The sequence below is a fragment of the Branchiostoma lanceolatum genome, chromosome 8 (assembly GCF_035083965.1).
Source record: "Branchiostoma lanceolatum isolate klBraLanc5 chromosome 8, klBraLanc5.hap2, whole genome shotgun sequence".
NCBI lineage: Eukaryota > Metazoa > Chordata > Leptocardii > Amphioxiformes > Branchiostomatidae > Branchiostoma > Branchiostoma lanceolatum.
In genome coordinates, this window is record NC_089729.1 from 8,171,963 (window position 1) to 8,186,036 (window position 14,074).

General features: G+C 38.1%; 1 protein-coding gene across 4 annotated transcripts in view; it reads left to right on the forward strand.

Moving 5' to 3' along the window:
* LOC136440766 (BAI1-associated protein 3-like) overlaps positions 1-14,074 on the forward strand; it is a 68,701-nt gene that overhangs the window by 29,052 nt on the left and 25,575 nt on the right. For 2 of the 4 annotated variants that reach the window (XM_066436867.1, XM_066436870.1), the window contains exons 2-8: positions 6,970-7,057; positions 10,259-10,342; positions 11,815-11,922; positions 12,359-12,418; positions 12,575-12,602; positions 13,283-13,321; positions 13,679-13,812. In XM_066436867.1, coding sequence (XP_066292964.1) covers positions 6,970-7,057; positions 10,259-10,342; positions 11,815-11,922; positions 12,359-12,418; positions 12,575-12,602; positions 13,283-13,321; positions 13,679-13,812 — 541 coding nt within the window. Of the gene's footprint in view, positions 1-1,786; positions 2,251-6,969; positions 7,058-10,258; positions 10,343-11,814; positions 11,923-12,358; positions 12,419-12,574; positions 12,603-13,282; positions 13,322-13,678; positions 13,813-14,074 lie in introns of those variants that run through there. The other 2 variants (XM_066436868.1, XM_066436869.1) reach the window with 2 other exon arrangements.

The window sequence follows — 14,074 nt, forward strand, 5'->3', positions numbered from 1 at the left end:
TCTTAACATCTTGGGCTGTCCGTCCTTAATATTCCATACAATCTGAATACAGATGTCATGTACATAATTATATATAATACATACATGCGTGTATCTGAAATGAAAGAACTTTTCTGCTGTTCCCTGGTCATATTCTATTCCTGTTCTCAATGTCAAGAGCAACTTAAGCCATCTTCTTTTTTTATCCCTTGATATATCCTGCCATGTAACATTTAGTGCCCAGTTTCACTAGAGCTTCTACACTTGTCTGGAAGATTTGTCGAGTTTTATTTGAAGGATAGAATTTAAAGCAGAGAAAGAAATTAACAAACATTATCTGAGGAAACTTGTCAATGAATAATATGTAAATCATTGACCCTTTCACTTGCCAGGGGATGTTTGTCTTTAAACAGACAAATATACTGCTAGAGGTCATACGGATGTCCTTGAGACATGGCTGCACCATGGAACCCCTAGCGTGTTGATAGCCTCGGGGATGATAATGATAACAGAAAGTTCAAAAGCACTCTGTCGAAGGCAGTTGATCAGGAAATAATGCAGAAGGTTTGTCATCTTCGAGCTTGAAATAGACCGACTGCATTAAAATGTCATACTCGGGTATTTAGAAAGTGCATTTAAAAAAAATGCACTTTTCTGGTTTTCATGCACTGGACTAAGTTTGGCTGTTGAGTCATATGCATGATAAACATAATCTTTTATAATAATTATACTTTTTACTCAGATTTTGAAAAGGGTTAAAGGTTTAATTCAACTCATCTTGCACAGTAATGTTTAAGAGCATAGTTTTGAATTAAGAGCTATAATAATGGCCCCACAAAACATTGTTTTTATAGGTGCAGTACATTGTATCAAGAGCAAACATGAAATGACTTATTGAGAGAATGAGGGTTTGATAAGTGCCTCCATGTTTGTTTCATTAAATTGCCCCGTAACTTAGCTTCGCAACTTGTATTACAGGGAGGTCTGCTTTAGCGTAGGAGAATCAGGACGTTTGCTTCCAACAAAATAATCAAGAACAGAAGCCATCCTTTTGATTGCAATAAACTTCTTCAGCATCAAAACCGTCTTAAGAACATATAGGATTTTCAAAGGCTATTTTCTGATGTATAGATGTTTAGACATTTAGATGTGACATAGCTGTGCTATCAGCTAGGCTATACCCAGCCATCAAGGAATGTAAACAGAATTGATTAGACTTTCATAAAAGAGTAAACCTAAGTGCCAAAGTGGTCACGAACCCTTTTCAATTGCCCGTTAGACCGGCCTTTAAGTACTTTGCAAAAGACTTATCAAGCTGATAAGTTCCCCTTGGTTATCCCATTGCCAGCTGGACTGAACTTTTCACCTAGAGTGTCTGGGGACTGCTCATATGTTACAAACAAATTTTAAAGCATATTCTAAGTCTCACTGCACTGTCTGATTTTCTTACGAGCATTCTAGGTCATTTTTACTTCCAATATGCTTAATGTTCAATTATAAATGCTAGGCAAAAAGAATGATTTTCTTCTGATTGTCGCTGATGTCTGTCACCAATTTTGCTTGACGTAAGTGGAAATTTTCTGACAATGTTGAAAACAGTTAAGTCTGTAAACTTAAAGAAAAATACCAAAATGCAACAGGTCTTTTTTCTATGTGAATTATAAGTTAACATATGAGGCTCTAAGAGCCACTTTGCTTCATGTTAAAGCGAATCTGCCCCTGCCAAACCAATACTGGTTTGTCCCCGGTAAGTGTCTGGTGGTGCATGCCTGCGTTCTGTTTACACCTGTTTGGCACTCCCCTATCTACTCTCAAGCACACACAAACGGCCCAATAGCTCCCAACAACCCTGCCTGCAGCCGAATACTGTGAGCCTTTCTGTTCATTCAGCGCTGATCAAGCAGAGCAGACCTTTAATGCTTCTTGGTTACATTTTCATGAGGGCTGAGAGCACTTGTTCTCCTCCTGTGATTAGTGGAATTCTGCACACGATGAGTGCATTTTCCATGCATTCGGTAGCACCTGGATTGCCTGTGTACATGTACATGGGGCATGACGTGCATGCAAGTCCTGTGGACCCTTCTGAACGCTGACTTCACCCGCACCCTCGCGTCAACAGGAGGGCAGACTCTGGGATAAAATGTGTCCATAATTCTAGCAGTCGTTTACTGTCGGCTTGTCATGGCTACTTGGGCCAGGAAGGAAGAAGGATGGAAGAATTCTGAACACAACGTCAAACACATTCCCATGCGGCAGTACTATGACATGTAGGTGCGGTTTCCGTTACTGACAAGTTTGCTATGTGCAATCAAGTAAGGCTGGGCAAGTACTTAAAACAACAGTTTTACTCCAGCCTTGTGTTACTTGTTTGCTGTGCATATTTGTGCTGAATGCGTAAAGACAAGTTTCAAACAAGCCAAACTTTTACAATCTAGTATGTTTCTGTTATTTCTGTGATTACAAAAACACCTGCATCACATTTGCTCTGACGAACAGAATTTCTGTTGATGTTTTTTACTAAATTCAAAATATGATACTTGTTTGGTATATAACAGGTGTTTTAATGCTTGTTCTCCATCTCAGCTTAGACTATCTGAAGTACTAATGAGACAATTACTTAGTCTTGAGTTGACACCTGCTACTGTCCTAATTGCTTTGATTCTTAGCTGGCAGCACGCTGAGTACAGTCTCAGGTGACATCATGTTTCAAATTAGCACCAAAAGTCTGTTTGAACTGTCACTGCATGCCTAAGTTGTACCCTGTGGTGCTTGCAAATGTCAGAAGCTGAATATTAACATTTGGGCTGATTAAAACCTTTTAGGCAGTTCTGAAAGGAAAGTGAGTTTCAGACAACTATAAAACTTACATGTAAAATTCGAATCCTCTCTGAGTCTGGATTCTCACAAAAACAAATCAAGTGATCATTGCTTTGATCATGATGATCATGTATGTAGTTCCATCATTAAATCAGGCACCTATCAAAGTTAAGTTACTGATTCAGATGTTAATGGTGATCATCATAGGGGCTCAATACCTTCCTGGATTAGCTATCAAACAGATAAATGCTTCACTAGATGTATTACGGATGTCGGACACTTCAGCTCTTCACCAACATATATAATGGCTGATCAGACCAACTCAGCCCAACACCCTGGCCAACTTGGCCCAACACCCAACCCTTACCCTAGCCTGGCCGAGTTGACCAGGGTGTTGGGCCGAGTTGACCAGAATCTTGGGACAATTGACTGGGCCAGGTTATTGATAAAGGGCCTATCGAATCGTCCAGCTGACCCTGATGTATTACAACCATAGTTAGTCCCTTTATGCCCCTACGCTTTCCTTGCAGAAAACTTTTCTGTTGTTTCTGTCAAATCTTAGATGACACAGAACATTTTCTATTACACAATTATATGCCAACCCAAGTTCGTATGATCAATGGTGAAAACTATACTAATATTCTCTTCTATATAATTAGCAGCTACTCGTTTGCTTTTGATGTTCACGCTTGCATAGTGCATAAGTGTGTAGCTATACACTCTGGTGGAGTTGAGTGAAGCCATTAGCACAACAGTGCCATTAAAGTTAGTGTAAAAGATGACTTTTACTTCAGTTTTTACTCAATACATACACGATTGCAATTTTGAGCCAGGCTGCTACATGTATATGACTGTCACATTTATTGAGAGGGGGAAATACTTTATTAGACAGCTTCAAAATCATCACAGTCAACTTGAAATGAAACTGTGAAAAGTGTTGTGCATCTTTCTTTTCAGAATGATCTTTCATCACTAAATCAAAATAAAACTGGGAAATGTGTGAGGAAATCACTTCTTTGATGGTCAGCATTAAAAAATGTGTCTTTGTCACTTTAAGTAATAGTATAATGTTTACCTTTCGGCTCTGATTTAGGCACAGCAGAGCTCTATGGTGTGCTTGGCTGGTCTTGTGATCCATTATCTTGGCTAGTATTCTTTTGTTAGTGTTCAAGATGGTTATCAGTTGTAATCAACATTTCTTAGAGCTCTGGGTATGTTGATTGAAAAAACAAAATAATCAATTGTTTGCCAGTTGTAACTTACATCTCGAGCAGGCATGTAGAGATACTAGCTATTCCAAATCAGACACGTTTGTGTTGCCAGTTACATGTTACTGTTAGGTTTCTTGAAGGCTACTTTGCAATGCAATGTGATTCATTGTCCACATTCCACAACGTAAAAGCGGCACACCATGAATGTTAAACATTACAGTGTACCATCTGGGTAACCTCAGAAATAGGGCAGCAATATCAATGTCAAGGAAGTTTGTTTGAACATGTATGGTGGTTTTATAAATAGGTCTTTATCAATGCACTCCCTTGGTATTATAAATCACCCTAGGCTTTTACCAACAGGAATGTTGGTCATATTGTGGGCACAAGATATTGACAAAAGCAAGATCAAGGCTAACCACTCTACAGACTGACTAAATGTCATGACATCGAATGCCAGAATTGTATCCACCGTGCATGTACATGTATTTACTAGTAAATATGTCAACTGAATTCAGCCCTCACTCTACTGCATAACCCAGGGTGTTTTTTCAGCAAATTAAACTTTTTAATTAAATCTAAAGGAAACCAAAGAAAAGAACTTACAGGAGATTAGAAACCTATATGGCTGACATTCTTAAGAAACACAACACTATGCCCTTAAGTTTTGCGTTTCCAAAGAATGTCAGCCACATGTTATCTCTGACTTGTAAGTTCTTTTTGGCTCTGACGCTAAAAGGAATAGCGCTGGTTGCAGGCGCTCAATCTAAAGTGGAAAAATATGACTGTTGTACACTTCTATCCCTGTAATCCACTTATCCCAGTAATCTACTGGAGGTGACCTTGGTAAAACTATAGATTTCACTATGATTGTTAATGTTTGACAAGTAACAATTGGACAAGTGTGTGTGCAGCATGGTATGTTTTGCTTATCATGCTTATCTCCTTCTCACTGGATAAGGTTTAGCAGAACATTGTAAACACTGCACCTTAAGTAGACAATGACATTCTTAACACTGATAACTGATACTTACATGTAGTAATACAGGGCTTGAGTGATTGTGACTGTAGCAGCACCCTAAAGCATTTAATATTTCAAGGTAATGATGAGAAGCACACCCATCAACTATAAGACTTGAGCTTCATTGTTATACACATTTATGCAAACTTTGATTAAGTCACAGTGGTGCATAACCAATTTTGTTGCATGTCTTGGGCTAATGTCATTTACTACTGCCACTGTGACAGTAAAAGTAACTGCATCTGTTGGCATTACTTGTACACACTGAGATACTTTGGAATCATCAGATTAGAAAAACCTTTTCCTTAAACAGCTTACTAGTAACTGGCCAGTCCTATATGCTGGTAGGTTTTGCTGGTAGGATAAACTAAGGGGGTTACACAGAATATAGTGCTGTAGTGCCAATCATCCTCTTCTCCACCCGTAACTTCACAAAGATGACATGAGGGTGTTAACTCCAGTACATGCTCATGGTGCTCTGAGGGGATTATGTATACTCAAGCAGCATATAAAAGTGGCCTCTCAACAGTACACAAGCAGACACGTTCTCATAAAATGATCTGAAATATTTTCAGATGCCACACACATGTATGAACATTGTGGCCACTTAAATTTGTCTAATTGTATCATTGACTTTAGTTTGGTTTTGCATGCCTTCCGAGGCTTATGATATGAAGGCCATGGGCAACATTGACCTTTGAAGGCCGGAAGATACCCCTGGCCAAAATATACCGGTGTACTTAATCAATACATACTTTTTGATAAATATTTTCTGGTCAGCTACACCTGTACATGTAAGTCTGGTTTGGCAATTACATGCCAAATGCAGGTTATACAAGTCATGCAAGCCCTTCAGAGCTTTCACATGCAACGTAACATGACCAATTAACGTCCGATTTAGTCAAAACGTATTTATCTTAAAACCGCAAGGACAGAGCCAAATTTCAAACCCATGGGCAGAAATATCAGCTCTTTAAAAAAAAAAAAGCATGGTCTGTAAGTTTTTCTCCGCCCGTTTAACGCCGTGCGAGCATGTATTTATACTGAGGTATATGATGAAGAATTGTGCTAGGGTAACCCATTATCGTCCACTTCTGAATCTTTTCCCTTCTAGCGCTATGCTTGAAAAGACCAGAAAAAAATGCACAGTAACTGTCCAAAGTAGTCCGCAGACAAATGATAGTACAATCACTATGTCTGTCGGGCCACTTGCTTAACGCGATGGAAAAAAACAATGTTTATCTGTAAATTTCCCCCACATGCGCGGCACGTGGCGTTCACGTGGTAAACGCATGGCCATTATGTTTTGCTGTGCAAAAATTAAAGAGATGGCTAAGGATAATACTTATGATGTTCTTTATTGCTCATGAGAACAGGCTTTGGCATAATACACCGCGACATGTGGACATTAGCCAAACCAGACGTAAATAGGTTCTGCACGTAAATAGGTCATGTTACGTTATGTACTCACTGCATAAGGAGCAGAAAATTTTACAGTGCTATAAGCTTTGATAATGCATGACTGTATTGGACAGTGTAGTCATGTACATCGGACTGCTACATGTTATACTAAAGCCAGTTTTCTTCTAAGGGTTTGATTAATAATGATGAATTGATGAATAAAACCATTACTACTAAGGGTTTGCATCCTATAATTACCAAGTCCCATAATGATTGTAATGGTAGTGTACTTTTAAGAATCTAAGAATGTGAAATTGTAAAACAACTTCACATTCTGTATGTACTGCAGGTATAGATCATTGCAGAGAAAGTGGCAAAGTCGCCAAATCTACAGACCAAAAGATATTTCAAATTTGAATGATTTGTATGAAATGTAGACAATGTTCAGGATGCTGGTATGTGGTGCAGCATATATGATTTATGCCATTTAATCATATAGTGCTTGATATGATATAATCTTGTCTATATTTCTCTCTGCAGGGTACAGGAGGCAGATGGGAATTTCTTTGAGAGTTTTACAGCGCTGTCATGGCGACAAGAAAACCGGAGACTGAGAGCCAGTAGTGAGGTGACTAAGAGAAATACAACTACTATATAGTTTACTCAAAAGCGCTTTGGATCCAGTTTACCAACTACTCAGTCACTTATTATAACAAAGAGCATTACTGTACCTGAAGGAAAGGATCTATTAGTTTATAAGGAAAGCAATAGATTATAATTGTAAGTTCTCAATAACTTAATTTTGTGCAAGACACCATCTCAACTTCAAGTTAATAACTTCAACTTCTTTGATTTACTTATAACGATATAATACACAAATCTATGTGACTGTGTTTTCTCTTTGGCTGCTCTGATAATGAGTTACTACAGCTATAATTAAAGTTAGCAGAGGTAAGAACATATCAAATATCACCTCACCTGTTTCGTTAAAACATTGACTCTGCCTTATAAAGAAAATAGTATCACATTATTCAGCAATGTGCAGCTTATATTTGCTGCCAGCAAAACAGAAATAATGATCGAAATTTGATCCTGGTATCAGAGTACCCCCTGAATTCTACTGATATAGCCCAAAGATACTTTAAGTAATTGGCTAGATGTAGGCAAGCCTGCAGAGTGGAATCATTCCAGCCCATCAGCTTGAATGAAATTACAAGAAGCGATTTTTTGATGTTCATCAGGTTTATCAAGTCCTCTGGGAGACTGTGCACCAAATCTAAACTTTAAGAGTCACATTTTCTGCTTAAGCACCCAACTGAAGTAAACAATCTGTCAAAAATTGAACATACATGACAACCTTTGATTTAACATCAAGGCAATTAGTATTCTTTTAGAGGCCAATTCAACAAAATCTATTGTTTTCCAGACAAGATAACAAAATACAAGATGAAGAATTGTGAGGGCTATGCTTTTTTTTCAAACTTAGAGGCAGGGTTTTAAGCTCTTGGAGTGTCTTTTGCTAAACAAGTTGACAAGTGGTCTTTATTGTTACAAACCTGTTTGCATTCCCTCATTCAAATGCCATCATTCTTTTATTTGATTTTAAACAATGCTCCTTCATCTCATTGAAATGCCATCATTCTTCCTTTAGATTTTAAACAATGTTTCTTAACCACGATACAAAATGTAGCTTCCATCTGTTGTAAGTTGTACAGTAACGGTTGTTACAGTTAGTTTGTTAATCATAATTTTTACAGCCAAGTCATATGGAAAAATTAGTACTGTACTAGTAATTTATAAACTGGAACAGCGTGAATGTCTTCAAAATCACTGTAAAATTGTGAATCATCTTAAAACCTTTTAAATATGCCTACTCACTGTGTCAAATGATATTTACACTACAGTCATAATGTATTATCTATCAATTTGTCAACAGTAGAAAGCTGAAATTTGCACATGCAATTCAGATTGTGAACATTAGAATAACATTCGATTTGAAATGTGTACCATGCACATAGTGTTATCAAACCTAACAACGAAATTACAATCTATGGTACATGTACCTCCTGTAGATTACAGTTTTACAAGACTACCAGTACTTGTGCCAAAATGTTCCATTTTCTACCATATGAAAAGAAACAAGATACTGGCAAGACATCAACAAGTCCATGTGAAGAGTTCAACCAATCAGTATATGATACAGTATGATACAGACAAACATTGATGTACAAGAGTACAACATTGATGCCTAGCGACTACTAATAGATGGTCGGTGTAGGATGGGGTCAATGACTTGACACGAGTTGCGGGCTTTGTACACTTCAATCATACTCCAAAATGCCAGCATGATCGCCTGCTTGATTAGAAACTGATTTGACTCTCAGAGGTGACCTCCTAAGCTTGAACGCAGCTTGGTGCGTGAGTGCCCAGACTACCTATACTCGGCTTAGGAGTTTAACAAGCAGTGCTTCATCGCAGACTTCTATTCATGAAAGGCATAATGATATTGATAAAAGGAAAATTTTGAAATGTCAGAACAACATGTTAAAGGTGAGGTGAAGGTCAGAGTCTGTATCTTCATTATCTGTTGTGAAACTGACCTCGCTTGATGTAAATACCCATGGCATACGTACGTAGTGGCTGGCTGTATTACTTTGTACTTCAAACAACTTGTTATAGCTGCATATTCTTTTAAAAGCTCCAAGCATCTTTTTATACTGTCTAATAGAGAGGTACAAAGTTACTGTTCTTTATTGTAATATTAGTTATAAGGAAGAATTAGTGACTGAACACCCGATTTTCAGTTGATCACTTTTGAAACTTCAATGTGCTCATGGACACCATCTCCTCTCATTAGGTTCTGTTCTGTATGAAATGGAATAATTTATAACAGTTACGTGTGAAAAATCTTCTTTATCCATTTGCAGCAACACACAGATCAGGCTAAAATGACTATAGCTGTCTTGAGTTTGATATGTACTGACTATGAGGCACTGCTGGTCAATGTGCAGCTGTTTCACACTGCCAACTCATTAAAGTACTGTGCTTTTTCACAAGCAATTGATTTGTCTACTATAACCAAGTAATACTTTACAATTAGAAAAGTCTTTATCTGAAGTGTTTAGTGTGCACTTGTCTCTGGGAAAAGTAGGTGACAGATGGCTTATTGGCAAGAAGTGTTTGTATTTGTTCGATATCACCTTTACCTTAATTGTTACAAAAGGTAGTAAGTTCTAGTTTCAAAAGAATGGTGTCCAGATAAGTGTGTTAAGGACCACATGTGTTTTCCCACATCAGGCACATTGTCCCAGGCTCCAGATGTTGGTGTAAAAAGCTAATGCACACTTCCCACTTGTTGGTCTCACATACTTATCACTTCTGCAGGAAAAACAAGTCACTTCGTGAGACACAGCTTGAAAAACAAGTAATTTTCATAAAGGCTGCTGAAAAGGTTTTGATTCATATTGTAGCAAACTAGGTCATCCAGACAACTGCTGCATGGTATTTCTTCGCTGCCACAAAATACATTATCCCTATTTTAGCAGGAAGTTTGAGTCCTTAAACAAGCAAAATGATACTCTGATGTTTTAAACAAATGTCTGTGGTTGTGTCACAAGTGCTAAAACAGCATGGTTTTGTTTAGTCTGGTAGAGAAAGGACCTGGCTTTTATCATGTCTGAAAGATAATGGTCAATTTTACAAATAGAACTTTTATGAATACATGCATGAGATTGCTGCTGCATTGATTTCCAAAAGCTTGTATGAAAAATCTTTTAGGCAATAAATTTCTATCTTCCATCATATTAGTGTGAACTTCTTTATGTTGTAGGAAGATCTTGTGGAGGACAAGCCATTGCCTGTGGAGAGCCAAGCTGCTGTCAAACCTGACAGTCAAAAACTCAGCAAAGATGAGGTAAGAGTGTGTCAAGTTTGATCTGTTTATGTGTTTGCTTGTTTGTTTGTTTGCTTCATTGATATAGAAAAAGAATGCCTATGGTGATGGTAGGAAATCTATCAGTTGCATTTTGTTGATGCTTCATATGATGCTTCATATTATTTCCAAGAACTCAATATTTTGGATAAAGTCAAGAGCCGGTATCTAAATTTTTGAAAGACTCATTCATTATCATCCTGTATCTGGATAATTCTAGATAATACCTTGCCTACCTTTTTGATTCCCACCCACATTCATCAGATTGAAAATTGATTGTGGTTATCATGATATGATTATTCAGTTATGACTTTATCAAATATGATCATTTTGAAAATGGGCATGTAGTGCTGGGGGCAATGAAAAATTTATTGTGATTATGCATCAGCGTTCATGGCATGCATGTTCATCATATGCGAGATTCTATCGGTGTATGTGACATCACAGGGAAAACATGTAGTATATGGCATTGTGTGATTCATGTTAGTTGTTATGTCCCGCCTACGCAGGGCTGTCTCCAGCTTTAGATTTTTTTCTGTCCCACTCCTTGCTCGGGAGCCCATGTTGTTAATTTTTGCCGTGAAATCTGTCGTTTAAGTTTACAAAAATGCATTTTCATCAATATCGTGTCATAAATTTTAGGACGGACAAGGGAGTTTTTTTTTTCCTGTCCCGCCAAGCAAATTTCTGTCCCGGGACGGAGGGATGGGTCCTGGAGACAGCCCTGCGTAAACTACTCCAATAGCATTATAAAATGTGTTTGAGTACAAGGTTAAACATGCAAATAGCAAGATAATCCACACTACATAAAAAAGGGGCAATTGTCCGAACTGATGCTTTGCACCTGGGTCTCCATTGGTAGATCAGTCATCAAATTGAATATATCCTAACTGTAATTTTGAAAATTAATCAGGGGCAACCAAGGCTAGATGCTCTCATTGATAGATAGGGTGTATCTATCATGCAATCCTTCTTTCTGTTTGCTCAGGTCAACATTAAATCACCATCCACTAGGAGGAAGTTGATTGAAACAGTACTGCTTTGTGTTCAAATCCCCTCGTATTCCTTCTTGAAATGTTAACGATATGCTGGCTTTCTATGAACGGGATGTCCCTGTAGCCCAACTTTTAGCAACCTCACAGTTGAGCGCCTAGTTCCAATCACATGTAATTCAAATTTGGGGAAAGGCATCTTGGTTGGGACAATACCAGTCTTTTGGAAGTGACGTAAAATGGGGGTCCCGTGTTCAAGGAGGTGCCTGGAGCACATTTAAGGATAAGGGCTAGCAACCCCTCCCTGGAAAAATATGCCCTGCTACAGAAACAGCAAGCAAACTTGCTGACCTTTGTACATCTACATTTGTATGCTCTCAGGTAACAACTTCTTTGCAGCTATAATATATATTTCATTAGTAAACACACAACTGATACCTGTGTTTTCCCTTCTCCTCCTAGCTGGACACCCTGTACAAAGAGTTGATGTACACCATCCGACACAGGATAGGCACCACCAGTGATGGACACTCCCCCTTTGATGAAGACCTGTACAATTATGCCCAAGAGGTACAACAGCGTAACATGTAACTGTAATAGGAATCCTTTGAAAAACAATGACATGGTATATGCTACTTTTGAAAGCAAGTCGAAAAAGTGTCTCTAATGCAATACAAAACATTTTGGGTCTCTCTGCCCTGAGACTGAAGCATAAACAAATGTATTATGGCCAGCGGTGCTTTAGCAAATTCAAGGTGTCTAGACACTTAACGGCTTCTTGCAAGTGCATAACAAAAATCCCTACACTGTCAACAACTCTAATGCCTGGAAATAAGATGTTAATCATGTTTACTTTAAAAAAAATCTCTTCAGTGTATTCTTTGAAGTATTGCTTTGAAGTATTGCTGTTGCTATATTGTAGTTATCAATTTGTACTAATTGGTTAATCGGTTGCAGAAAGAGATAAATATGTAGGATTAAGAACAACAACCTAATTTTTCCCCAGGTATTCCACTTCACAGAGGACAGACACAGAGCCCTGCTGGACAGGGCTAAAGAACTAAAGGTAAGGGGCACTTTTACCTCGGAGAGGATTGCAAGAGGGAACTGTTTTTACTTGAAACTCTTTTCTAAAAAATTGATCTGGGATGCTTAATTGATAAATAATTTTAGAATATGTACCAAATGTTTGTGTTAGTGACCAAGCTTTTTCTACTTACAGGCCCCGAAATGTGTGCTGACTGTAACAGGTAAATATTCATTGCAAGCTATGAACACACACTGACAAGCCCAGACATGAAAAGGACCACATGACCCAATAAATAACGTAATCACTCCTTTCATGCAGGCATAAATCCCTTTTTTGTAGACTTGAAGTTTGGAAGACCTGATTTAAGCACATGTAACTTGAGGTACACGGTTATCTACTCCAATACAGTTCAGTTCATCCTCTGTGAACTGAACTTGAGGAAGCAGAGACAATCAAGAGCCTCATTATCAGAATCACAGAGACACATTCTAGCACATCCACTGCATGGTGTATGAGGATAGTGGGACTTCCTGCCATCTAGCAATAGAGCTTTGTAGCATCCGCAAACTGCTTATTACCTCCAATCTTGGCACACAACTGTTGGTTAAAGCAATCTACTACTGTCCTTAGTGCTGAAGTTTGCATTGTTGAAATTGCACTAGTGACTGTGAAATGTCAAAACCTTCTACCCAGTAGATGACACACAAAATATTTGGGCATTGGAATATCAATATGCAGAACATTTCTAGTTTCAGTACCAAGGACAGAATAGCAACTACTGCTTATTAAAGAACTGTGATTTTTCTCAGGTATTTACATTTTCAGTTGCTAATGCAAATTGTATTATCTGTCCAAACACTTTTTCATAATATGTTGGTTTGATTACTCTTGCTATTTCAGTTGCAGAGGCGAAGGATCTAGAAGCAAAGGATGCAAATGGTCAGTATCTACATCATGGAATGGGCATCCAGAATTTTTTTACATGTAATGTTCACACAATAATTGAATAAAGAAAGGCATATCAAAGCTATGTGAAAAGACATAATACTGTATCTCTAGAGAAAAAGCATTCGAGACTACTATCACTTAAAGACATCTATGCACACGTTGTGCTCAGCATTATTTTGAACTGTCATAGCATAAGCATAAAATTGATGCTAAGTTTGATGAAAAATGTATTAGGCGAATGTCAAAGCTTGCATAGATTTATCATGTCCTGAATTCAATGTGCATAGCATTCAGCAGCAGGTAACAGGATTTTCTATACATCTGTGCCTCTTTGCGTTTAAACTACAGGGTACAGTGACCCATATTGCATGCTGGGAATTGTCCCACCATCCTTCAGTCCCCCTTCCACCCCTGGAGGCAAACCCAAGAACCGGCTAAGCTTCAAGGACAGACAACGCAGGAAGAGCAGAGGCAAGGACAAGGTATGAGAGGAAGGGCTTACGAACAATGAACAGTTGGGAAGAATGGGCGAGCCGGATCATCGAAATTATTTAAAAGAATGAGAAAAAAAATGAAAGAATGGAACGAGCCATGAGAATTTGGAAAGGCTAATCAATCGTAAAATGGTCTAAACAATGTTTACACTAGTAGCTTTCTCCTTTGAAGTTTACATAAATATCATTACTATACACCATAAAATCAAATATGGTAACAGGTATGATTGCTTATGAATGGAACAATTAG